A 27683-nucleotide genomic window follows, 5' to 3' on the forward strand; every position below is an offset into this window, starting at 1 on the left:
GAAGCTGTGAGTAAATAACCGAGTTGTATGATGAAGTGGTACCTCATACTGGAGCCCCTTTCCAGGCGGGGCTTCCATTAATGAGAAGGGTGAAGTTTACAGAAGAAAAACAGTCATGGATCATCTTGCAGAACAATTCACAGAAACCGAGGCATCAGCAAATGAGACGGAATTGATTGAAAGCGTGGGCATTATGCGACTTGGGGTTAAAAAAGTATCAGTGTAATATAAAGCATCCAACACCTTATCTACGTGCATAAACCTATTAAATGGGTGGGTCGAACCATATTTAGAAGGATTGAAAATGGATTAATCCAAATTGACCTATTTAACCATATTGACCACTTTTTAAATTTTGGTTGTTCATATCCGATCAGACCCGGGCTCAACCCATCCCCAACCCAATTTAGACTTCAATTCTTAACAATTTTTCCCCTTAAATATGAAAAGTAGTACACTAAGGAAAACACTAGCCAATTAAAAACAAATTAGAGAAAATGATACAAATGACCTTGAATTTTGGTCAAGTGTGTAATATCCATGAACTTTTAATTTAATAGTTCCCAAACTTTGGTAAATGTTCAATCTAATTACTAGATTATATGAAAATATTAAATGTCACCATTCCGTTAATTCAAGTTAACAAAATCTACTGATGTGGCTTTCAATCCGTTAAATTTGGATGTGGGACAAAAAGAGAAAGTTACGCTTGGATTGTCCATGTAAGATAATCATTTAAAATCAGGAAAACAAATTTTCAAGTGGGATATTTGAAGTCCCTAATTTGTCTATTTCATTTTATAAAGTTAATGAATAAAAAGATAGACATGCCGACTCATCATTTTTAAAAATCCAACTCAGCATATATTAATCCACGTCATCAAATAACATTTGATTTATCGTTTGAGCAAACATAATGGCTACAATGAACATTCACCAATGGTTCAGGAACCACGTTGAACGATATTGTGCATTAAGTCAAAATTCAAGGATTGTCTGTGTTATTTTCCTAACAAATTAAACATGAACAAAATTAGTAAATGAGAAATTACTAACAATACTTCACCCAAATAACCAATATTTTGAATGCGTTAAAAAGTGACTAATGCCAAACCTCGGCTATCATTGCCACCATCGTCCGGCATAGTCACATTAATATTGTTGGAAATTTTTGTAAATTAAAAAAAATAAACCTGAAATAAAAGATAATAGGGAAAAAGTTGCCCAAAAACCTAAACTATGCCTACTGTAATACGTTTACCCTAAACTTTTTTCTATCACACAAAAAATTCTAAATTTGTACATGTGTTACACATTTACCCTCTGTCAAAGTTCTATCAATGAGAACCGTTAAAAATCTACCTACGTGGATGCTAGAAAGTAAACAATGTTGACATGATGCCCACATGGCTTAAGTAACATAAAAATGACGTTGTTTTGACTGAAAAATCATCTAATGGAACCTTGACGGAGGGTAAATGTATCACACATGTACAAGTTTGGGGTATTTTATGTCATAAGAAATTTTTTTTGGTAAATATGTCACAATGGACATAATTTGAGGTTTTTCATGTCACAAAAAAATTCAAGATAAATGTGTCATAATGAATATAATTTGAAGTTTTTTATAGGGTTAATATCGTAAAAAACTCTAAACTGGTATGCCTGTGATAATTTTACCCCAAACTAATTTTTTGACCACCAAAATTCCCAACTGGTACACCTGTGATAAATTTACTCTCAGTATATTTCCATTAAATTTTACTATCAAATTGCTTTGTTAAATGACACGTAGCAATTGACGGATGTACCAATTTTATGTTTTACCCTTTGTTTGTCACATGCATACCAGTTTATGATTTTTTGTGATATTAATTCAATTTAATGAAAATTAAAAGAGGGTAAATTTGTCACAAATGTAATAGTTCGGGGTTTTTAGCAGTCAAAACATTAGTTTGGAGTAAATTTATCACAGGTGTACCAGTTTAAGGTTTTTGATAATTAAAAAATTAATTTGAGATAAAATTGTCATAAGTATATTGATTTGAATTTTTTGTGATATTATCCTTTTTTTAATACCTTTTTTCGCGACCTTCGCCGTGGGTCGCGACAGCGAGGCCGACCTCACCATGATCGACGGCGAGCCGCCTCGCGTAGGCGGCGAGGGTCCAGCCCTCGCCCTCGCCGGCAAGGGGGACCCTCGCCTCCGCCTGCGGCCGGCGAGGGCCGTGACGCCCTCGCCGGCCCTGGGCTTTGGCCGGTCGCTGGCGACCGGCCATGGCCAAGGAGGAGAATGGGTAAAAAGAAAAAAGAAAAAATATTAAACAATAGCGACCGGCCCTGGGCTTTGGCCGGTCGCTGGCGACCGGCCATGGCCAAGGAGGAGAATGGGTAAAAAGAAAAAAGAAAAAATATTAAACAATTCAAAATATTATTAAAATATTATTAATGCAAAGAAATTTTGTGTAGTTACCAAACGCATTTCTGTTCTTTTCTATTCTAGGAATAGAAATTTTGGACAGTTTACCAAACGCCTTAAAATGCTTAGAAATTGTTTCCAGGCACAGAATAAAAAAAAAACTATTTCTATTCAGAAATAGTTTCCGGGCACAGAATGGTTGTTATGCGCACCCAAAATGAGTAGCCGTGCTAGGATCACTTACCGGTTTTTGAAATTGGAAACCGAACATGTTGACTTGGAACCAGCCGCTTTTTTTTTTCCTTTTTTTTGGGTTACATTTAATAATATAATCAAGATGGCAAATTTATATGTCATCTCCTTTCTAGTGATTTCCACTTCGGTACAAATAAAAATGCAAGGCCTTGAAAGCTGAGAAGGAAAGACCAAAGTCGATGAGAAAGTTAGTGTTACAAGTCTTTGCTGATCTTGTGTTTCTTGTTCATGAGAGATGCATACACAAGTTTACTTTCACACACCCTTTTGAATGCCCGGTCAATGCAATAGAAACTTTTGATTTTGTTTCTAATAAGCGTCTAAGAAGCATTCTTGAAGCGAGGGTCACTCGTGCTTTCGTTTCTGTTTTTGCTTTTGTGGGGCAAAAGTAGGTGTAAATGCTGATTTCACTTATTGAGGACTTAAAGTGGGCTGTTTTGGACTTTAACGCGCAACAATCACTCTTTCCTTAGTTTGGCTACCATGGAAAGGAGATCAGCAGTGAGAGAGAGCCAGAGACGGCAACGGTCTCACAGAGAAAGTTAGGGTTAGGTCCTGGTTCTAACCCCGGGTAGAATCATCCGCAAGGCCATGAACCGAGAGTCGAACTGGTTAAGGTTGGCTTTTAGTTTTTGGAACCGGAAACTGAACCAATCCTCGTGTGAACGGGCCTAGTCAAACAGATCCGGGCTGGTTTCCGGATTGAACCGATTCGGTTTCTCATCACTAATCTTAACCCGTAACAACCAGCTATTTACATTTTAGCTATCCATTTTGACGCCTCTGCCTGTGGGGAACAGCTGCTGCACAAAATATCACCTGTAAGCCGTTGGGTCCAGGGGATTTTAGAGGAGCCTCCGATGGAATATCCGTTAGCAAGTAGCTATCCTGCACAACAATTGCCCGTGGGAAGAGATTGGCAATTGCCAGACTCAGGTGTTATAGCCTCCCCTGCAAAGAGATCTCTCCCCTTTTGCAAGAAATAGCCTTTGATCCGTTCCAAGTTTGTCAACCAATTCCCAATTTGTGAGTTCAGGGTTTAATGCCTAACTGCTAGATATATTTTTTCCTTCTTCAGTTCATCGTCGAAAGGTGAAAGAATTACATATTTTTGCTCACCTTCGCGTAGCCAGACTTGCCCTGATTCTTGTTTTCAAGTCGGTTCATGATCAAATTTGGCTGAATTTAAGTGACGAATTCAACATACAACATATACAATATGACTCGAGATATAAAAAAAAACTCCTTGAATTGTCATGGTCGGACTGAGTGTAACAAGATCGCATGCATGGTTCACACCAAGTCCATGAGAGGGGGCTACCAGTGTCGAAAAGAAGAGTGAGGTCCTTTTTGGGGGTGCCAAGGCCGATTATCACTATGTAATCGCCGGCAGTGATGTCAGACATTGCCGAAAGGTTGGCTGCTGTTGAAGCTTTCAAGTCGTCGTTGGAGTTGGAGGATTGAGACTAAATCCACTTGTCCCTTGATTCATCTCGGAGCAAGATTTTAGTGAGATTTAGAGGATTGTGGTCTTGAACAAGGGGAGAGCATGGCCATGCTTGTAAATTTCTTCCAAGGTTGACCTTCGGTCGCTAGCTAAAAGCATGTCGTGGGAGAGTAGGAGACTCAGGGAGATAGTAAGCTAATAATGCATTATTCAAAATGGGAAAATTTTAAAGAAGGATATGAAGTGGGGTTGTTTTATCAAAAGATAGTCCAAAGTGAAACTTGTCTCAAATAAAGCTTTGAAGTTGCCAATTTAGTCTCAAGTAAGGCCCCGAGCTCATCGACCGATAAAATCTTTGCCAACCAATGAGCCCATGCATCTCACATGCATATCTTGTGCAGCTTTCGTGCATCTCACATGCATATCATGTGCATCTTTTGTGTATCTCACGTGCGTTTTTCATGAGGTGCACGTGAGACACGCAAGCTCGCTGCTCAGCAAAGATTTAGCTGGCTTGTGAGCTCGAGGCCTTATTAGAGACTAAATTGGCCACTTCATGGCCTTAGTGTCCACTCTAGGCATTCTTTTAAGAAAAAAGTCTCATTACCCATATAATTAATTTTATATATTAATATATAGAGAGAGAGAAATACACCATTGGAAGTGGAAGGTGAGCACTAAGGAGGAGGCAATAGAGAGCTAACTGATATAGTTAGGCTTTCTATCTGTTAGGATGCACATGTGAGTTGTGTTAAACAAAATCTCACATCGGAGAATTAATGTGATGTAAAGCAGTTAATATATCCTAGTTGGCCCATAAATTACTAGCTTAAGCTTTTGAGTGAAAGTGGGTCTAACTTGATAAATTAACAAGCTCGAATTTAGGCTCCCTTTTGGTGATCTCCCTGCCCGAAAGGTATCGGGCTTTTGCTATGTTTTCGTAACAATCTGGTATCAGAGCCGATGGTATGTTCCGGAGGTTTGGTGGATGAAATTAGGCATAATTTCCGGGCGGTGGGTATTGTGGTGTAACAATGCAGGCTTGGTGGCAAACTTCATATCTTGATGCAGAAGGATATCTAAATTAATGAAGAGCTCACACGTGAAGGGGAGATTGTTAGGATGCACGTGTAAGTTGTGTTAAAAATATCCAACATCGAAGAATTAATGTGGTGTTGAGCAGTTAATATATCATAGTTGACCCATGACTCACTAGCTTAAACTTTTGAGTGAAGGTGGGTCCAACTGGATATATTAATAAGGTCGGACTTAGGTTCCCTCTTGGTGATCTCCCCACCCAAAAGGTATCAGGCTTTTGCTATATTTTTGTAACACCATCTTCCCTTCTACTCCATAAACATGACCCTCGTGCATGAAGCAAAATATGAGGACATGTAGAGAGTAAAAGGAGAACCTTTTTTTTTTTATTGAAAAATTTGCTAATATTGATAGTCAAGAGTTTTTAGACAAAAAGCCCAAAGCCGGGGCATCAAAGCATAATAAATCTCAAAAGAGTTGGGAAGGGTGGGCTAACCGCAATAGAGTTATAGAATTCAAACAATGGGATTTAGCTACCCAATCCGTAACTCTATTTGCAACCCTTCCACAATGGGCCAAGGAAATCTTGTCAAAATGGGCCATCCAAGTTCGGGTGTCCGTGACCAAAATACTCACTTCCCATAGCACGTGAGAATCACTTATAAAAGCTTCAGTCACAACTGAACCATCTATCTCCAGGTACAACTCGTTCTCTCTCCACACCCTAAAGTGTGACAGTGCCTCCAATAGAGCCATCATCTCCATTTGAATCGTCGAAGAAGCAGCAATTTTTTTTACAAATCCATCCAACAAAGCTTCGGATTCATTGCAAAGGACACGGGTGATTGCTCCTCTGTGCTGCCATCGATGAAAGATTCATCAAAATTGATCTTAAAGGACCAGCTCTTCGGTGGATGGCAATTTTGAGGTAAAGTCGCCTTATCAGTGTCAAGTTTCGAACTTTTAGGGTTCGTTTGCTTTTAATTTCTGACCATAGCTTGCACTGAAGCAATTAGGAATTCTAGGTTTGGGGGTTGGTGCCGAAGCATAAATTCGTTCCTTGCTTTCCATATAAACCAGAGAAGAGCTGCGATTCTTTCAAAGGTAAGTGGGTTGCCTGATTATGTGAGAAAACTTTGTAGCCACTCTTCTATTCACTGATTGAGAAAAGGTGAATAAGCTATTGAGAGCATTGCCAAATGAATGGTGTAACGTGAAGACCTCTATATGGGAAACAATGAGGACCCAACCAATCACAATGGATGAGCTAATAGGAACATTAATGTTCTACGAAGTAGAACACTTGAATGAGGAAAGCAACTCCAAAGGTAAGAATACTATGTAACATTCAAAGCTAACATGAAATGATGTAGGAGAACAAACATCATCAGAACGTGATGAAGATGATGATGAGGATATGGCACTAATGACTAGAAAATTCAAAAGTTTCATGAAAAAAGGAGGAAACTTCGAAGGCAAAAAGCCAATGAATTCTCAGAGAACATAAAGCAATTCAAAGGCAAAGAAGAAGTCAAAGATAAGGATATCATCTAGAAACCGGGTCACATAAAACCATACTGCCCATCTCTCAAGAAAAAGAAAGGAAAATACGAGAGAAAAAAATGGGCAATAAAGGCTGAAACATGGAGTGACACTAAATGCGAATCCAGCGATGATGACGAAGCCAATCTCTACCTTATGGATGATTCTAACCATGAAGAAGAAAATGAAGTAAACAATTAGAGTTTTTTTTTTTTTTGGTAAGGGAAGTAAACAATTAGAGTTAATACCACATAAAACCCCAAAATGGTACATACGTGACAAATTTACCCTAAATTAATTTTTTGACCACCAAAAACCCCAAACTGGTACACATGTGATAAATTTACCCCAAACTAATTTTTTGACCACTAAAAACCCTAAACTGGTACACCTGTGACAAATTTACCCTCTATTAGATTGGATTAATACTACGAAAAATCACAAACTGGTAAATCTATGACAAACAGAGGGGTAAAACCTTAAACTGGCTCACCCGTCTACTGTCACGTGTCATCTAACTTAGTAATTTGACTGTAAAATTTAACGAAACCTAACGGAAAGTAAATTTGTCACAGATGTACTACTTTGTGATTTTTTGTAGTAAAAAAAATTAGTTTGTGGTAAATTTGTCACAAGTGTACTAGTTTGGAGTTTTTTATGGTATTAACCCAAACAATTATGAGCTAACTTATGAAGAGTTGCCGGTTTTTTTGAAAGAAATATTTGAAGAATACAAGAAGGCTTCAAAAAGGATTTCTGTTTTAAAGAATTTTTTTTATCTTACTACTGGAAACCTTGCTTATAAAGTTACTCTTGATGACTTGAAAAATGATAATTACCTCTGAGTGAGTGAAATGAAACTTTTTCGAGCTGAAAATAGCACTTTAGAAGAGATTTCAAAAGTCAGCACCAAGTTTTCGCTTAGTTCAAAGAACTTGTAGCACATTATCTCGATTTAGATTCCTCACTACAAAAAACGTGGTTTAGTATATGAAGAAAATGAAAAAAGAAAAAAAGGAAAAGACAAGAAAAGAAAAAGAAAAATATTTAAAACTTATTACAAATTGTCCACGTCAACGTCGGACGTCCGTGCCACGTATGATGGCTAATGTCCATGTTAGCGATTTCCGGCCAAAATAGACCGGATGGACTCAATTGGCAAAACATAAAAATGTTTAGGATTTAATTGATAAAATTGAAAGGTTTATGACTGAATTGATAATAGTGCAATAAATTAGAACATTTTGGATAATTTTCCTCAATGGGAGAGCATGGGCCATGCTTGTGAATTACTTCCAAGATGGACTTCCGGTTGCTAGCTAAAAGCATGTCGTGTGAGAGTAAGAGATTATGTGAAATAGTAAGTTAATAATGCGTTGGTCCAAAAACGAAAAGACTGTTCTATTTTTCCATTCAACAAAGACTAGTTAAAAGACTCATTACCCATGGCAATTCTTCATTCTACATATTGGTAGAGAGAGAGACCCACCTTTGGTAGTGGAAGGTGAGCAAGAAGGAGAAGGCAATAGAGAGCTAACTGATATAGTGTGGCTCGCAATCTTCCCTTCTACTCCATAAGCATAACTTTCGTGCGGAAGCAAACTATGAGGACATGGAGAGAGTATGAGAAGAACCCTGTTGAACACACAAAAGAATGAGCGCTCCATCAATATGAAGGAAAAGAAAGAAGAAAATGAAATTGCTTTCCCCAGTTACTGCGAGTATTGCTCTCTACTTCAGCTTGTTATATTGAATTATTTGGCCGGCAATTGCGCATAAGATTATAAACGCATACGCGTTATCATTCTTATATTTATTTACTTTATTCCGTTGATTTGGTTATGCTATATTTGGTTCTAATCAGTTTCCATAAGCAATTAGTCGCATTACTCCACTCAACTTTGAAGTAGGCTAACAATATCACCTAGAGGGGATGAATATGTGATTTTATGAGATCTTGACAAATATTGCGGAATTTAAAGATAACAAGATGAATACGATCATGTGCAAATCAAGCAAACTACGAAAATAATTAGATCCTGGTGATATTAAGGTTATTGAGTGTTGTATTTCTATCAAGTAATAAGTAAGTCTGAGCTGAAATAGAAGACTTTGCACATAGAGCTTTATAATAGTTCGGTTCAGTGTAAGCTTACGTCCACTTTTCCATGTTAACAGCCTACTGACTGGATTCCATTATAATCGATGAGAAGTTATAGTTGTATGTGCCTACTAATATTCAAGCATTTCTCCACAAAGTAGGTCCTGCTAATACTTAAGCTGATAGATATCACTATCTCATATGTAAGTACACACTTATAACAATGTTAACACCTCTCATGACATTACAATAATATGCTCTCAGAAGACAAGTCAACATATGGAATTTTGTACTCTTGATCTATCTTACTCTTCGGCGCCTTGGTCTTCATTTTATACTCATTAGCATCTGAACTTTCCATTGGACAATCTTTGAGGATCAATTTCCAATCTACTTGTTGGAAAAATGTTGAGAAGATTAGATAGCCGTTGAGGTTAAACAATCACAGATCTCATCGATTTAGTTGCCTATTTAGCCAAATCTCGGTTTCCAAAAGTGGAGAGCTTTAGCTATGGAAATAATCTTGCCTTCAGGATAATTGTCAATCAACCAAGATATCTCACATCATTGATTATTTTGCGCACATAATCCTTAAGATTTATAGTCAATTAAGATCTTCTAAAGTGGGATTCCATGCTAGATCACTAACTATCGAGAATTAGATTAAGTATCTCAAAATGATAATCTTTAAGTTTGTAATAAGAATTTCGTCTCAAGTAGAATAGGTATTCTAATATTCAGCTCATTCTGATTATATTCAGCATTTGCTCCTAAGTTGTCTGCTAATATCCATTTAATAGCCTTGCTGATATTCATGCGGTTCACTTGTTGATATTCACTTTGTCACGCCCCGCACCCTACGAGCGCGCGATCATCCCTCGATGGTCGATCATTGAATACGACATCCCAGACACGTCGCCGACCCAACCCAAACATCAGAGATTAGGCACGCGCAGAAACAAATAGAAACAGCCCGGACAATTAATAATGACACGGGGTAACAATAGCACAAAACAATAACTGTAATTCCTACACTTGACAGATACATACGACGTCCACAAAAAGACAATCCCCAAGCTAAGCCTCGTCAACAGAACCACATTCCTCGAAAGGGGCAATGGTTCGCAAACTTAACTCCTCTACAAAAAGGGGAACTCAAAATACCGGGTACTTGACCCGGTCCTCGATCTCCGAGATACCTTTACAGCGTCTCCAGTCACTCATGGTCGCGGATCTGAAATGGTTATATAATAACCGTGAGAACGAGTCTCAATAAGCAACCCCCTATACCCCACGTAGGCCAATGTGTACCCAGACAAGTCATACATGCAATCTACCCCACAACATATAGAATTCGCATCATTGTACTCACCTTGCCATCAAGCCCATGTAAACTCTGCACGTTAGTCGTCATGTGATAATGCAATAATGGTAATTAAATAACACATCACAATCGCTCAAATACCAACCACACTTACACTCAATCAATCCAACTAATTCAACCAGCCAACTCAATCACACGCTCAACCAGCCAATTCAATCACACGCTCAACCAGCCAATTCAATCACACGCTCAACCAGCCAATTCAGTCACGCTCAACAAGCCATTACAATCACACTCAAATCGCATGCGTGTCCGAACATCTTTCTCACGACCCGCGCCACTGCGCCTCAGGTCCATTCTCACAGCCCGCGCCACTGCGCCTCAGGCCCATCTGGCACACCGGCCATTCATACTTTTACACGGACCGCCGTCAACATGTCCCAAGTCCGTAGCCCTCCGATCAATCCGGGCTCAATTTCCAACGACCGACGTAAACACGTCCCGGTCCAATACACCTTTAACGGGCCACCGTCAACACGTCTCAAGCCCGCATCCATTTGGCACACCGGCCATTCATGCCTTCACACGGACCGCCGTCAACACGTCCCAAGTCCGTAGCCCTCCGATCAATCCGGGGTTAAAATCGACAAGCAAGCACACGCCATTCAATTCGATCAATTTCACGCCAATTGCATCAAACAACCTATATTCACAACTCAGTCCAAATCACAATTTGCCACCTCAATCCATAAACCCGACGTTCAAGTCGGCCACATACGATCACCCAAATCAAGCATATTATTTAATCCAATTCAAATAGCACAATTATATCATAACATAATTAAATTAAAACACGCCCTAACTGTTCTAAACCCGAGACAAGTCTATAAAATACCCAAAGTACTAAATAGGGTTTAGGAAGTCACTTACCTAAGTTTGACCCAGGAAAAGTCGGCTCGAGCCTAAAATGGCCCAGGTGAACAGTGCCGAACTAGGCACACGCGCGGGCACGGGCGCGACGACGGGGGTGGGCACGGGCGCGGGCACGGGCGCGGGCTCGGGCGCGGGCACGGTGACGGGTGCGCGGCTTGGTCGCATGGGCGATGAGCCGGCCACGGCCTAGGTTGGCTGGCGGGGTTGGCTGGCTGGCCGGGCGGCGACCAGCGGTGGCAGCGACGTGGCGGCGACGGCGGCATCGAGGCGGCGAGGCGGCGGCGACGGGCAGCACGGCGACCTCCCGGCGGCGATGGGCACGCTGGCCGAACAAGCGGGCGGCGAGGCGGCGACAGCGGCGGCGGCGAACGGCGGTAAGCCAAAGGAAGGAGAGGAAGTTGGCTGAGGCGGGTGGCGCGGCTGGGGCGCTCGGCGGCGGTGACGGGGATGCTCAGGCGTTGGGGCGGCGCTGGGGACTTGGCCGGACCAGCTGGCCGGCGGCTGGCGGGGTTCGGCAGCAGCAGAAGCAGCGGCGAGCTGCAGCTCGCGCGGAGGAGGGAGAGAGAACAGTCGGTCGAGGTGGCGACTGATGGACGGCGCGACGGCGGCCGAGCTGGCTGGCGATGGCGGCGGCGCTCGGCGGTCAGGCGAGCTCGGGCGGCGTCGGCTGGGTGAGCAGGAGCGGGGGCGAAGCAAGACCAGACGCGGTGGAGAAGGAACAAGGAAGAAGAAGAAAATAAGAAAGGGAGAGAGAAGGGAGGAGAGAGAAGAGAGAGAGAAGGTTTGCATGGGGAAGAGGAGGGGCAGACGTGCGCAGGGGGGGAGGTGATGCGGCGCAGAGGAGAGAGAGAGAGAGAGAGAGAGAGAGAGAGAGAGAGAGAGAGAGAGATAAAAAAGTCAACGTGCACTCGAGCGCGATCCAACGGTTCGATTTCGAACCCAAAAACGATCTAGCGGCTCTCAAAAATCCTAATTAATATTATAGGACAAATGGCCAAAATAAAATAACTCAAAACACACTATGAGGGAGGTCTACCAGTCCAAATCCGCACCCGGTCAAAAATTCACTTTTCACATATTCCTGACAATACCGACGCTAGCCACAATAATATCGACACCGTCCAATTAAATTCGTCCCGAAACTCTCAAAAATCGACTGCCAAGTTTGGGGTCTAAATAACGGCCAAATTCGATCGAGTGCGATTTTAGCAAAATCTCTATTTTAAAAACAAAAACCCTAGAGTGATCAGTTCCCGGGCGAGATTCTATTATAAGCGCACTGACGAATTACACGTCTTATAAACCCCAAATCGGGCCAAAATTCGGAACGTCACAACTCTTCCCCCTTACAAAAATTTTGTCCTCGAAATTTACAATTCAACCCAACTATTCAAATAAATGGGGGTACTGGTATCGCATCAACTCTTCACTTTCCCACGTTGCACCTTCGGTCCCATGGTGTTCCCAAATTACTTTGACCATCGGAATTTTCTTGCTCCGCAACACTCTTTCTATTCTGTCCTCAATCCGAACTGGCTTTTCCACATACGACACCCTGTCGTCCACGTCTATTTCTTCATAGTTCAGCACGTGGGTCGGGTCCGGTTCGTACTTACTCAACATAGACACGTGGGACACATTATGAACATGAGATAAATTTGGTGGTAGCGCGAGACGATAAGCCAAGGTGCCTATTCTCTCTAAGACCTCGAATGGGCCCACGTACCTCGGGCTCAATTTTCCTTTCTTACCAAACCGTGACAATCCTCTCATCGGCGACACCTTGAGGAATACGTGGTCCCCTACTTGAAATTCCAAAGGCCTACGTCTCCGATCTGCATAATTCTTTTGGCGGCTCTGCGCGGTTTTGAGTCTGTCCCCGATAGCCTTGACTGTCTCAATCGACTGTTGCACTAACTCTGGACCCGTAATGCTCCTCTCACCAACTTCATCCCAACAAACCGATGTTCTGCAGGCTCTGCCGTACAATGCTTTAAACGGTGCCATTCTGATACTCTGCTGGTAGCTATTGTAGTCGAATTCAACCAAATGTAGCTATTCCTCCCAACCACCCTTAAAATCCAAGACACGCTCGCAGCATGTCCTCCAAAGTCTGAATCGTCCTTTCAGACTGACCCGTCTGGGGATGATAGGCCGTGCTAAACTGCAATTTCGTTCCTAATGCCATATGAAGACTTTTCCAAAAGGCGGCAGTAAATTTAGGATCACAGTCCGAAGTGATCGTCACTGGTACTCCATGGAGACGAACTATAAGTCGCACATACAAATCGGCATACCTTTCCAGTGCGAAATCCTTTCGCATCGGTAGAAAATGTGCTGACTTTGTCAACCGATCAACTATCACCCAAATCGAATCATGACCCCTTTGACTTCTCGGTAATCCCATTGCAAAGTCCATTGTGATGTGTTCCTATTTCCACTCGGGAATTTCCAATGGCTGCAACATTCCATCCGGCTTGTAATGTTGCGCCTTCACTTGCTGATATGTTGAACACTTGGCCACATGTTTGGCTACATCTACTTTCATGCCGTTCCACCAATAATGCTGCTGTAAATTCTAATACATTTTCGTACTCCCCGGGTAAATACTATATGTACTACGGTGTGCTTCAAACAAAATCTCTTCCTTCAGTTCTGTATCACTTGGCACACATAACCGTCCACGGAACTTTAGAATCCCATCCTCGGATATCTGAAAATCCGATTTCCTTTTTGTGGCATCCATACATCAAAATTTTCTGAATCTCCGGGTCCGTAGATTGTAAAGCCTTAATCTTAGTCTGAATATCCGGTTCAATCCTCAATGCGGCAAGTAGACTTGAAAACATGGCTCACTTCAAACTTAAACTCTGAATCCCGGACTCCCTCCAACAAGGTCCATTCTTTGACCATCATATGTGCGATGCTCGATTTCCAACTCAGTGCATCCGCTACCTTATTAGCCTTTCCGGGGTGATATAAAATATCGCAGTCGTAGTCCTTAAGGAGTTCCATCCAATGACGCTGTCTCATGCTAAGTTCTTTTTGGGAAAACAGATACCTTTAAACTCTGATGATCTGTATAAATCTGAAATTTCTCCCCACACAGGTTATGTCTCCAAATCTTAAGAGCGAAGATAATCGCGGCTAATTCCAAATCATGCGTTGGATAATTCAGCTTACGTGGTCTCATTTGTCGCGATGTGTATGCCACTACTCTTTCACGTTGTGTTAACACACATCCGGGTCCTCTTAGCGACGTGTCATTGTAGATTTCATATCCTCCCAGACCTGACGGGACCGTCAACACTGGCGTGATCGTCAAACTCAGTTTTAATCCTGAAAACTCCTTTTCTAGTTATCCTTCCATTCAAATTTCGTTTCTTTCTTTTGCAAACGCGTCCACGGTGTTGCTAACGCTAAAAACCTTTCCACGAAACGTTTGTATTAACCTGCCAGATCCAAGAAGCTCCGAACCTCGATTACTATTGTCGGTCTTGGCCAATTTATGACGGCTTCAATCTTTGTCGGATCCACTGTGATCCCTTCACCAGATACCACATGTCCTAAGAACGCTACTCGGTAAAGCCAGAATTCGCACTTACTGAACTTGGCGTAGAGTGCATATTCCTTTTTAAAGCCCGTAGAACCTTTTTTCCAAAAGTAACTCATACTCGGCGAAACTCTTTGAGTATACCAAGATATCTTCTATGAATACGATTACAAACTGATCTAGAAATTCCTTAAATACCCGATTCATTAAATCCATAAACGCAGCAGGGGTGTTAGTCAATCCATATGGCATCACCGTAAACTCAGAGTGTCCATACCTCGTCCTAAATGCCGTCTTCGGCACATCCTCCTCCTTGATCCTCAATTGGTGATAGCCAGTCCTCAGATCAATCTTACAAAATATTGATGCCCCTTGTAACTGGTCGAACAGGTCATCTATCCTTGGCAACGGGTATTTATCCTTAATAGTCACATGATTCAACTGTCTGTAGTCAATACATAACCTTAACAATCCGTCCCTCTTCCTCACGAATAAAACTGGCGCTCCCTAAGGAGACCCACTCAGACGAATAAAACCTTCATTCAATAACTCCCGCATTTGGACTTTCGATTCCTTCAATTTCCGACAGTGACATCTTGTGGAGTGCTCCCAAGGTCGGTTTTGTCCCTGGGGCCAACTTAACCACAACCTCGACTCTCCTATCAGGTGGCAATCCCGGCAATTCCTGAGGAAAGACATCGGGAAAATTACACACCTCGGCTATGTCCTTTAGCCTTGATTCCTCAACCAACTAATCAGCCACCAATTAATTATCTTTTTACACCTCAAAGACAAAGCTCAATCCATCCAAATTTCAATACAACAGTCTCTAAAAAACAACTCACACCGGTTCTTTACAAAATCTGTAATCCTTAAGCAACACTCATCCATCCCAATTCGTCCAAGAATATCGTCAGTAATTTAGGAATCCTTAAGTCGATTGCGCCTACCCATTATAAGCAATTATACGTCGTACATGACCATTAGAGTTACAACTTCAAAATCATCGCCTATTGTACCCAATATCAACACGTAACGCCTTTAGACTTTCGCGGCACATTCTTTGATTCCTTCCCCACTACAACGTACATCTTTCCTTACGTCCATAGTCAATTTTGATTAATCTGCCGGGCAGCTCTCACTTAATGTCCTTGCATTAGTAACCTAACATGTCGGTTCAACAATTTCTCACTTGGTGACCTTACTATCCACATCCACAACATGCTCCACTTCTACCTTGGCAATGGCCATTCCTATGCCTCTTTCCGTAAGACCGACATGCGGCGTTGAAGTAGTAGTTCGGCTTTCCAAAGTTCTTTCTTACTAGAGGGACAAATCTTTGTTTCTCTGTCATAGGCTTCTTTCCAAAGTTCCTATTGTCCCCAGCCGGCGTGTACCGCGATCCATATACGGTAACCCTCTCATTCATATCCATTTCAACCGTTTGGGCCTCGTCATACAGCTCATTATAATCCCTTAAGTTCATTAGCATCAACTGACTGCGAAGATTCGGTTTCAGTCCATCCTGGAACCTCTTTGTCCTATCCACATGATCATTGACTATCCTTAGTACGTACTTAGACAACCTTACGAACTCGGCCTCGTACTGATCAACTGACATTTAATTTTAGCGAAGCCGAAGAAACTCTGTCATTTTCTGTTCTCGCGCACACTCTGAAAGTACCTCCTATTGAAGGCCTCGATAACGACACCCTAGCTTGGAATTATGCCCTCTGAAATATCCTACTTCGGGGGCCCTCTTACCAATCCTTTGCATTTCCTTAGGGTTGATATATAGCCAGGGTCACTTTCTCCTCATCAGTGCACCCGAATACCTCAAAAGCCTTTTTCTAAGTTCTCTGTCCAAAGTAATGTAGCCTCAGGGTCACCTCTTCCCATCGAACCTTGCAAGTTTAAATTTCAAAAAATTTCCAACCAACTGACGCATCTGTCTGACTGCATTAACTTACCCTTGACCCTGATTCCCAACATTTCCATTATACCTATGATTCTTGTTATTTCCATTGACGACGACAATAGTGGCCTCAACATCAGTAGCAACGATAGCATTTCGCTCCTCAGTTTGCCTTCCCATTAAAATTCTAACTTCCTCGAGTGCCCTCAAAATCTCATCCCATCTGGGATCCCCCACAACTCCAACTTGCGGACCTACACGACCTCGACCTCGACCTCGACCTCGACCTCGACCTCGACCCCTTCCTCAGCTACTCTAGTTCATAGGATTCACACTACCCACTTAACTGCTATAATTCCCCTCGGGAATTAAAGACCTAGGCCAACTATACCAGTCTAAGCTCTAGGCAGTAATTCACAACAATTCACTAAGCAGGCAGTCAATCACAACACCACTCAATCACAAAGAACAGGGATCGTGCACTAATCTCAGGTCCTGACGCACCTACATTTCACGTATTAGTGCATAATATCACTCAGCAATCACAACTAAGCAGTCTGGGTGACGCATGGCCAACAAATCTCCCTAACTGGCTACCCCAAAGTCATCGCTCCTTATCACTCTAAGCTTCGACCATCTTGGTTCGAGCTGACCTTGCTCTGATACCAAATCAACGGAGATGTCACACCCCGCACCCTACTAGCGCGCGATCATCCCTCGATGGTCGATCATTGAATGCGACGTCCCAGACACGTCGCCGACCCAACCCAAACATCAGAGATTAGGCACGCGCGAAAACAAATAGACACAACCCGGACAATTAATAATGACACGGGGTAACAACAGCACAAAACTATAACTGTAATTCCTACACTTGACAGATACATACGACGTCCACAAAAAGACAATCCCCAAGCTAAGCCTCGTCAACAGAACCACATTCCTCGAAAGGGGCAATGGTTCGCAAACTTAACTCCTCTACAAAAAGGAGAACTCAAAATACCGGGTACTTGACCCGGTCCTCGATCTCCGAGATACCCTTGCAGCGTCTCCAGTCACTCATGGTCGCGGATCTGAAATGGTTATATAATAACCATGAGAACGAGTCTCAATAAGCAACCCCCTATACCCCACGTAGGCCAATGTGTACCCAGACAAGTCATACATGCAATCTACCCCACAACATATAGAATTCGCATCATTGTACTCACCTTGCCATCAAGCCCATGTAAACTCTGCACGTTAGTCGTCATGTGATAATGCAATAATGGTAATTAAATAACACATCACAATCGCTCAAATACCAACCACACTTACACTCAATCAATCCAACTAATTCAACCAGCCAACTCAATCACACGCTCAACCAGCCAATTCAATCACACGCTCAACCAGCCAATTCAGTCACACTCAACAAGCCATTACAATCACACTCAAATCGCATGCGTGTCCGAACATCTTTCTCACGACCCGTGCCACTGCGCCTCAGGTCCATTCTCACAGCCCGCGCCACTGCGCCTCAGGCCCATCTGGCACACCGGCCATTCATACTTTTACACGGACCGCCGTCAACACGTCCCAAGTCCGTAGCCCTCCGATCAATCCGGGCTCAATTTCCAACGACCGACGTAAACACGTCCCGGTCCAATACACCTTTAACGGGCCACCGTCAACACGTCTCAAGCCCGCATCCATTTGGCACACCGGCCATTCATGCCTTCACACGGACCGCCGTCAACACGTCCCAAGTCCGTAGCCCTCCGATCAATCCGGGGTTAAAATCGACAGGCAAGCACACGCCATTCAATTCGATCAATTTCACGCCAATTGCATCAAACAACCTATATTCACAACTCAGTCCAAATCACAATTCGCCACCTCAATCCATAAACCCGACGTTCAAGTCGGCCACATACGATCACCCAAATCAAGCATATTATTTAATCCAATTCAAATAGCACAATTATATCATAACATAATTAAATTAAAACACGCCCTAACCGTTCTAAACCCGAGACAAGTCTATAAAATACCCAAAGTACTAAATAGGGTTTAGAAAGTCACTTACCTAAGTTTGGCCCTGGAAAAGTCGGCTCGGGCCTAAAATGGCCCAAGTGAACAGTGCCGAACTAGGCACACGCGCGGGCACGGGCGCGGGCACCGGCACGGGCGCGGGCGCGGGCACGACGACGGCGAGCTTTGGTCGCATGGGCGATGAGCCAGCCTACGGCACGGGTTGGCTGGTCGGGGTTGGCTAGCTGGCCGGGCGGCGACCAGCGGTGGCGCGAGGCGCGTGGCGAGTAGACGGCGCGATCCCGCGGCGGCAGCGGCACGGCGACCTCGCGCGGCGGCGCGGCACGCTGGCCGAGACCGGCGGGCGGCGAGCGACGGACGCGGCGGCGGCGAACGGCGGTAAGCCAAAGGAAGGAGAGGAAGTTGGCTGAGGCGGGTGCGCGCGGCTGGGCGCCGGCGGCGGTGACAGTGATGCTCAAAGGGCGTGGGCGCGGGGCCGTGGGGACTTGGGCCTGACGAGCCGGCCGGGCGGCGGGCGGGTTCGGCCGCAGCCACATTGAGTCTGGCCGCAGCTGCAGCTCGGGCGGAGGAGGGGAGAGAACAACCCGGCCGGGGTGGCGATCGATGGACGGCGCGACGGCGGCCGAGATGGCTGGCGCGACAGCGCGCGGCGCCGGCGGTCGGGCGAGCTCGAGCGGCGTCGGCTGGGCGAGCAGGAGCGGGGGCGAAGCAGGACCAGACGCGGTGGAGAAGGAACAAGGAAGAAGAAGAAAAGAAGAAAGGAAAAGAGAAGGGAGGAGAGAGAAGAGAGAGAGAAGGTTTGCATGGGGAAGAGGAGGGGGCAGACGTGCGCAGGGGGGGAGGTGACGCGGCGCAGAGGAGAGAGAGAGAGAGATCAAAAAGTCAACATGCACTCGAGCGCGATCCAACGGTCCGATTTCGAACCCAAAAACGATCTAACGGCTCTCAAAAATCCTAATTAATATTATAGGACAAATGGTCAAAATAAAATAACTCAAAACACATTATGAGGGAAGTCTACCAGTCCAAATCCGCACCCGGTCAAAAATCCACTTTTCACATATTCGTGACAATACCGACGCTGGCCACAATAATATCGACACCATCCAATTAAATTCGTCCCGAAACTCTCAAAAATCAACTGCCAAGTTTGGGGTCTAAATAACGGCCAAATTCGATCGAATGCAATTTTAGCAAAATCTCTATTTTAAAAACAAGAACCCGAGAGTGATCAGTTCCCTGGCGAGATTCTATTATAAGCGCACTGACGAATTACACGTCTTATAAACCCCAAATCGGGCCAAAATTCGGAATGTCACACACTTAGTACGTTGCTTCTGGCTTCTTGGATATTATCAACTATTCTTTCCGAGATACTTTTACAATGATAATGATGTAGTTTATGTAGATATAAGATCCCGATGCTTTCAAGTCAATATAGAATTCCCATTTATCTAGAATTGTTCAGAAGATCTTTTAGTCATAAGAAATCATTTCAACACAATATAGAAGATTTTTTGTAAAGATATGCGACTAAGTTTGAAAAGTTTCTTTTAGACAAGGAATATAAAATACTAGTATAGATCAAAGAAAATAAATGTTAGGAATGTCACACTCTGATTATACTCAGTATGTACTGCAATAAGAGTTAGAACTATAACCACAACATTATAACCACAACTTATCGCATGAGTATATCCAAACTTGACTTGCAGTATCAGCATTACTGCATTACTTCCTTATCCAAAAGATCTGCAAAATATCTGTATTTTCTACCCCGCTTTGTCAGCATCATCAATAATAACATCATTCATATCCAAACAACACATAGTTTCCATATAACTGAAGTTCAAATGTCCAATTCAAAAAACAAGCCTAAACACAAAAAATAATTAAAACGATCATTTGAAATTCATTTGAGGAGGAGGGTTTGCTTGGATCAGGAGGGTTGTGGCTATCAAGAGGGTTGCTGCTATCAAAAGGATCAAAGGGGACTCGAACAACACCATAACATTGCAGCTTGATGCAAGTTTCATCAACTTTCATTACATACTGTTTGTTCAACTTCTTCTTCGGAGCTATGCATCTGTCCTTGCATTTCTGATCGCATGGCCTTCATGTCATCCTTGATTGCAATATGATTACCATATATTTCCTTCAACATATTGAACAGCTGAAAGGCACTGGGATTACTGGATTCACTTACTTCAGAAAGCTCACTTTTATTCCTCTCTTCAGACTGCCCCCGAATATAAGCAGCCTCTTGAGAGTTCTCATCATCTTGCTTCGTTCTGTATCAACTGCAACTGATTCAGTTGTTTCTTCCATGATCTGATCTGGAGGTACAGGATCTGTAGTTTGTTCTTCCATATTTCAAAATCATTTGTTGTTTCCCTTTCACTCAGAACAGTTTTCTACAGCTCATTTAGCTTTTCATTTTCTTACATTTTCATTCTCTCCTCTTCTTCTTTTCTTTCGGTCTTTTCTCTAAGTTTGGCAGTCTCTGCTTGCCTTTCTGCTTCTTTTCCATCTCTGCTAGCCTTTCTTCTGCTAGCTTTCTTCTTTTCTCTTTTCTTCCATCTCTCTGTCTCTCTGTTCTTTTTCATCATCAGATTCCTCACCCTTATCAGATTCAACAATAATCTGCTCCTTGTCTTCTTTAGATTCATCTCTAATCCTCTTTAAGAAGGATTTGATTTGTTTCTTCTTTGGAGAAGGTGCAAACTTACCTGAGGGGCCTTTTCTTTTCACTGAACTCCTTTTCTCATCTTCTCTGCTCTTGATTGCTAAGGCTAGCAATTCCCTTGACAACTTGTCTTCATTCATTCCAACCTTTACGACCTTTGTCCACCCTTTCTTAGAGGACCTAAAATGCGTCTTCAGCAACATCTCTTCCCCAACAGACATCTTAGGAATTGACTTTTTGTACAAGTCATTGGGAATTTCAATGTGCAGATGGTTAAAGATCTTCGTGATCAATGAACCATAAGACAATTTCCCTCGACTCTTTCTCACTATTCTGTACATATGGAAGAAAATGGTATGTGGAACACCATTCAATATTGCCCATATAAGTTTTGCCTAATATTTTGAAATATCATTTTTGGAAGTAGCTTTGGGTCGGAGATAATTAACAAGAAATCTGTGGATAACAATTTCTTTGAGTGGGAGAAGATTGCGGGAAACATGAGATTTTGACTCACGAGTAAAACTGGAATCTACAGTAAGAACTTTATAAGAACTTTCAGGAGTGGCAGGGAGATGTGTGAACTCATAATGATTGACTCCAATGATTTCAGCCAAATCTTTCACAAACAGATCATAAATGACATCTCAAACAGTAAATTGAATATGATTTGGAGAAAGGAAAGCAAGATTTGAGTAGAAGTAGGCGGTGAGTATAGGATACATAGGTTCAAATTTTGTACACAATTTCTCAAAGTTCAGATCGGAGAAAAATTTGTGAATAAAAATGCAGACAACTCAGCACCCCATACATCAAAGTAATTAAGGCCTCGTTTCGGTTCAATACGGAATTGGATTCCTCAGGAAATAGGATACTAATTCTCACTATCTTCATACCTGGAAAAAAATTAGAGCATGGATTTCGTTCCATATAATATAGAATCCCTAAAAAAATGCAGAATCGGATTTCTTGGTTATAGCTGGGCTTGGGATTCCATTTCACATTTTTATAATCACAACACTATGATAAACAAAATTCCACCATTGACCGTCGCTGCCATCATCAGTCACCGGTCACCAGAGAAGATGGCTAGACCTCGTCACTGGTCGCTAGCCGTTGGACTTTGCTGTCGGTTGACAGACTCGGCTACTCTCCCTGGTTGCCAAACTTCCCTGTTGATCATCGGTTGCTGAGAAGTATTCTCTCATTGAGTCCAAAATATTTTTCCACAATCCGTACAATTGAAAAGGAATCTACTTGGAATAGGAACCCGTTCGAGTATTTCTTGTCATGGAACCAGACGAGGCCGTAGCCAATAAGCCGACCAAGCAAATAAGAGAAACTAAGCAACCAAACGGCAAGAGATTAGAAGCTAATAGTCACTTCCCAACTTTATATGATGAATTTTGCTACCAAGTACCGCCAGAGCACTTATTAAGCAAGTAATGAAGGAAATTTTATGTCTTCAACGTAGAGTTTTATCTCGTATTGTAATCACAATCTTAAAAGTTGAAATATTTCTAATTATATATAATAAGTATCTTGGAGGTGCTCGTCAATAGTGTTTCCTACATAAAGATTACTTTCTTTAACCAAAGACTTTGTCCTCCATTATTTCCTTTCCTACGGTTAAGTCATTCCCCTTGCTTGCAAGAAATTTGAAATCGTAAAAGAAAGAGGGGCTAAACAGATTAGGTTCGCACATTAGAATTATTGATATCTTACCGATTGGACGGCAAGTGTTTACATCTAATCCGACGGCGATGGCTCACAGACTACAATCAACGGTAGGCGAGACGCAATGGCGGCCAGGGACATTTCATGGTAAATTCCGCATGAGAGTAGGGTCAATTTGGTCATTTTAGGGTGACTCTAATATTTGAGAGCGTCGTAATCCTTTCTCAAATTGGTCATATTTTTCTGATATAATTGGAAGAAACCTCTTATTTATATTTAGTTAAATTTACGTATGGGTGATCTCTGTAATTTATAACTCCCACAGATTGATGTTAAACGACACCAAAGAAGGGCATAATAATAGCACTTCCCTTAATTTAATCAAAAAAAAAAATAGCACTTCCCTTATTATATCTATAAATGACTTTCGTTTTAATCCATCCATCTTAGGAGCAGCCATTTGGACCAAAGCCTAGCTTTCTTCCAGCAACATCAAACACAACTTCAAACGTTTTCTGCTGCACATTACCATAAATGACCAGATCACTGTCGGCACCATTCGCTGCAAATGCTAGGCACACTTGCGAGGCCGTCACCATGACCAATATCCCGCTAAGGTCCAAATCAATGTCGACTCCCCCAGCGAAAGAGAATGTTATGGACGGGACAGCAATTGTGCGCTCTTTGCTAAAGTCATAGCAAGTATCGAACGTGGAAACCGCCGGGGCTGTCGTGTAATTCATCATTCCTTTCCTGAATGCGGTTCTCAAGGCACTATAAACTGTTGGAGGCAATTGGGTAATGGTAGTTCCCGAGTCGATGATGGCACCTGCACTCAAAAAAACCGTTGATGGTATCGATAGAGGAATCCCTTCTACACTGATTCCTACTATACTTATTCCGTAGAATTCCGAGTCTTGTTGGACCTTTGATAACGGTGTGAACCTAACTGAACTCGGCACTCCGCCATCCTTGCCGAAAGTCAAGTGTCCGGTGGAGCTAGCGGAAGAGGGCAAGCAGTAGGAGAAATACTTGCCATATATGGCCGCAGTTTGTTCCACGATGGAGATATTGTTGTCAGAGAGTCCAATAAGCCCTGCTGCTCTGCCAAAGATGCCTGAGTTGTTCTCGCCACAGCCAAATCCAAAATTGTCTATCACCTCCGTCGGTGATATTGTCAACTTCTCAGTGGCGAGGAAGCCGTCCGAAGATGAATTGTCGTCATATGTGATGGAATATAGACATGTCGATCCAGAGCATCCCGAACCAACTAAAGATCCTAGAGCACAATACATTGCTTTAATTAGTTCTAGTTATTCTTGTGATGGTTTTTAACTTTTAGAAACCGAGATTCCTCATCTATGCTTGAAGAACATTTCGGTAAGAAGTCATACGTTCTAAGTGTCTCAAATGTGATTGACAATTACCAAGGGAGCATAATGTCGAGGCGCACGAGGCATTAGCATAGGACGATGATTGAGACGGGTTAAAGATTGGGTCAGGCTGAGTGTAGCAAGATCCCACGCACGGTTTGCACTGGGTCCATGTGAGGGGGCTTCCTGTGTCGAAAAGGAGAGTTAGGTCCTTTTTGGGTGTGCCGAGGCCGATTGTCACTACATAATCACCGGCGATGATGTCGGACTTCGCTGGAAGACTGGCTGCCTTTGAAGCTTTCAAAAGGTTGCTGCTGTTGGAGGATCGGGACTGAATCCACTTGACCCTTGATTCATCTCGGAGCAGGATCTCAGTGAGATTTAGAGGATTTTGGTCTTGAACGGGAGAGCAGGGGCCATTCTTGTGAACTACTTCCAAAGTCGACTTTCGGTTGCTAGCTAAAAGCATGTCGTGCGAGAGTAAGAGATTATGTGAAATAGTAAGTTAATAATGCATTGGTCAAGAAACAAAATGACTCTTCTATTTTTCCATTCGACAAAGACTAGTTAAAAGACTCGTTACCCATGACAATTCTTCATTCTACATATTGGTAGAGAGAGAGAGACCCACCTTTGGTGGTGGAAGGTGAGCAAGAAGGAGAAGGCAATAGAGAGCTAACTGACACAGTGTGGCTTGCAAGCTTCCCTTCTGCTCCATAAGTATAACCTTGGTGCATGAAGCAAGTCATGAGGACATGGAGAGAGAGTAAGAGGAGAGCCCTGTTAAACAGACAGAAAAATGAGCCCTCCATCGATCTGATACCAAAAGGAAGTAAAATGTATTTGCTTTTCCAAGTTTCTGCCAAGAATGCTCTCTGGTTCTGCCTCTTATGTAAGGTTTTTTGACCGGCAATCCGGCATAAGACTAGAAAGCCATACACGTCATCCTTCTTAATATTAATCAATTTTTTCGGTCTATTCGGTTATGTTATACGTAGTTCAAATGACTTACTGAAGGAACGAGCCCCCATTAGGAATCAGTCGCCTTCCTCCCCTTGACTTACTGAAAAGATAAACAAGTTTTTCTCCGACCCTTGGTGGGAGGAGTCCGACCATATCTTTGATTAGTCGGTCACTAGTGCGAACTTAATCCTAAAAATAACTACACATAACCACCAATCGGAGGTATGGTTTGGGGGAGTTTCCTCCGGCTAGAGTTATTGGAAAACACGGCCCAAAAGAATAATGGAGAAAAAATATGAATTAATATCTAGGGGTGTCAAAAAATAACCCGACCCGACCCGAACCGATCTGTTGACACCCCTACTAACATCCTGTAATGTTTATGGTGCAAAATGTTGAGCAATTAATCAACCACCAAGATGTGCACAAAATTGGTGTAACGAGATGAGAATGCCTTGTTGAACGTACGAATATGTGAAAAAAGGACATTATTACAAAATAACCTTACCCAATGAAAGGTTCATAGGTGTGGCTTGAATTAAGAATAAGTTCATATAAACACGTTCTGAGATTATTTTAATTACTATTAATTATTCGTATGAGTGATGTTAGAAAAGTCTCGTGATTTAGAGTAGTTAATTATCATAGGATATGTAAAATATTCATTCATGGTGGTCGTTGTTCAAATCTTATTACGAATTTTATACTCGCTGTGACATGAGATTTCTTTCAGTGATGGTTGTTCTTGACTTATCTCCCAATTCTACTATTCTAAACCTATCTCGACAGTGTTTTGTGATGCACTTCCATCTTACATCAGTTTCAACCTAAATTATTAACGATTCTCGCTGGTTCGAAGACGTCGAAGTTCATGTTTGTTTTAAGGCGGCCTATGTAAAAAGGGGTTTAATTTAACAGAAAGACGAAAGATATTGAACTCTGAAATATGCTTGACAAACTTGACTAGTAGGAATACGATTGTCTATGTTGCCATTTGGAACATTATCGACATGTCGTTGATGTTAGGTGCCGGTGGAAACGGTCAGAAGCTCATGTCATGCAAAATATGTTTAGAAAGGAAATAATTAGACATGAATTCCATGTGAGGGAGGTGAAAAAGAAAAGTATCAAGTGGAAACGGTCTAAGCTCATGCCTAAGGAAAAGGTCCTTTGCGACATGCGAATGTTCGCATAGGGTAATCACTTAAAAAGTACTTTTTGCAGTGACCATTTAGGGATGATCGACGACTTATGTTCTTGTCGGGAAAAGCCCATGGAGATCAGAAGCTCGAAACTGTGTTGGGGCAATTAGGATAATCCCTTCTACCTAATGCTGTAAAACCCCAATCGGATGCCATATCGGTGAGGCGAACCATACGCAGCTCAAGCAGTTGAACCGAAAAAAACCGGGCGGGTTGAAAAATAACTAACATGTAAACTAAATCATAGTACTTCACAGTTCACACCTGTGCATCCATAGTTTTTTTTTTTTGGTCGAAATAAAATTTCATTCATTTGTCAAGATCAAACATGAGAGGAACATAGAAAGCCTCCAAGCAAAGCAAATTCCGAAGAGCTGCAAAATAAAACATATGCGTCTATAGTTGAGTTGGTGGAGTTGCTTTTGTTTATTTTGGAGGTCATGCGGTTGAATCTCATCATATGCAAGTGCAACAATGCCCGAATTCAGGGGTTTTTGCATAATTATCCATTTTTTTAGATAAGTGTGACTTACCTTTCTTGGAAAAATTACCCAATCGGTCATAAAATTGTACAAATTCCAATTTAGTCATAAACTTTTTGGTGTTGCCAATTTAGTCTTAAATCTCTCTGCAAAATTTCAATGTAGTCCTTTCGATTAATTCTGTCTAGTCATCGCCTGCCGTCCTATGCAGCACGGTGCCATATCAGCGATTTCTTATGAAATTTGACCGGAAGAAATACATTGTAGTTTCACACAAGGATTTAGAATTCAATTGATAAAGTTGAAAAATTTAGGGTTGAATTGGCATCCGTACATTAAGCTTATGAGTGATTAGACAAATTCTCCTTACCTTTCTCTATCTCCTGGCTAAAGATAAGTAGTGGTGGTAATAAAAATAATTCTCTAAAACTTCCATCAAACAAAGACTTCGGTTTGGTTCGGTCAACTCATGAAATCTTAAAATTTCTTCTACGTGATGGGTGGCCGCATAGATTGATTGAATTAATGACTTAGGCTTTTGAACGGGTCGAATGAATAATCACTGCAATTGTATGACCAAGTCCCTCCACTTTGCAATTTGAACTGCACCAGATGTGAGTTAATCTAAAAGAGAAGGATCACCGGCCCATACGTCTTGTTCTGATTATCCTCTTTCCTTATAAAAAATTTCCATATTAATATGATTATTTATATGAACAAACTGTTTAAAGACTCCATG

At 42.3% G+C, this 27683-nt stretch overlaps 1 protein-coding gene across 1 annotated transcript; it reads right to left on the reverse strand.

Annotated features, from left to right (window-relative positions):
* Positions 1 to 23323: 23323 nt before the first annotated feature.
* On the reverse strand, positions 23324 to 25316 carry LOC115690414 (aspartyl protease family protein At5g10770-like). Its single transcript, XM_056307847.1, has 3 exons — positions 24929 to 25316; positions 24352 to 24756; positions 23324 to 24203 (listed from the first exon to the last, which is right to left on the reverse strand). Exons 1-3 carry the CDS (start codon positions 25107 to 25109, stop codon positions 23371 to 23373), a joined length of 1419 nt encoding a protein of 472 aa, XP_056163822.1. The 5' UTR covers positions 25110 to 25316; the 3' UTR covers positions 23324 to 23370.
* Positions 25317 to 27683: the final 2367 nt, after the last annotated feature.

Source organism: Syzygium oleosum, unplaced genomic scaffold (assembly GCF_021117445.2).
Source record: "Syzygium oleosum isolate NSW1041296 unplaced genomic scaffold, Sole_v2.1 Sole_v2.60, whole genome shotgun sequence".
Taxonomy (NCBI): domain Eukaryota; kingdom Viridiplantae; phylum Streptophyta; class Magnoliopsida; order Myrtales; family Myrtaceae; genus Syzygium; species Syzygium oleosum.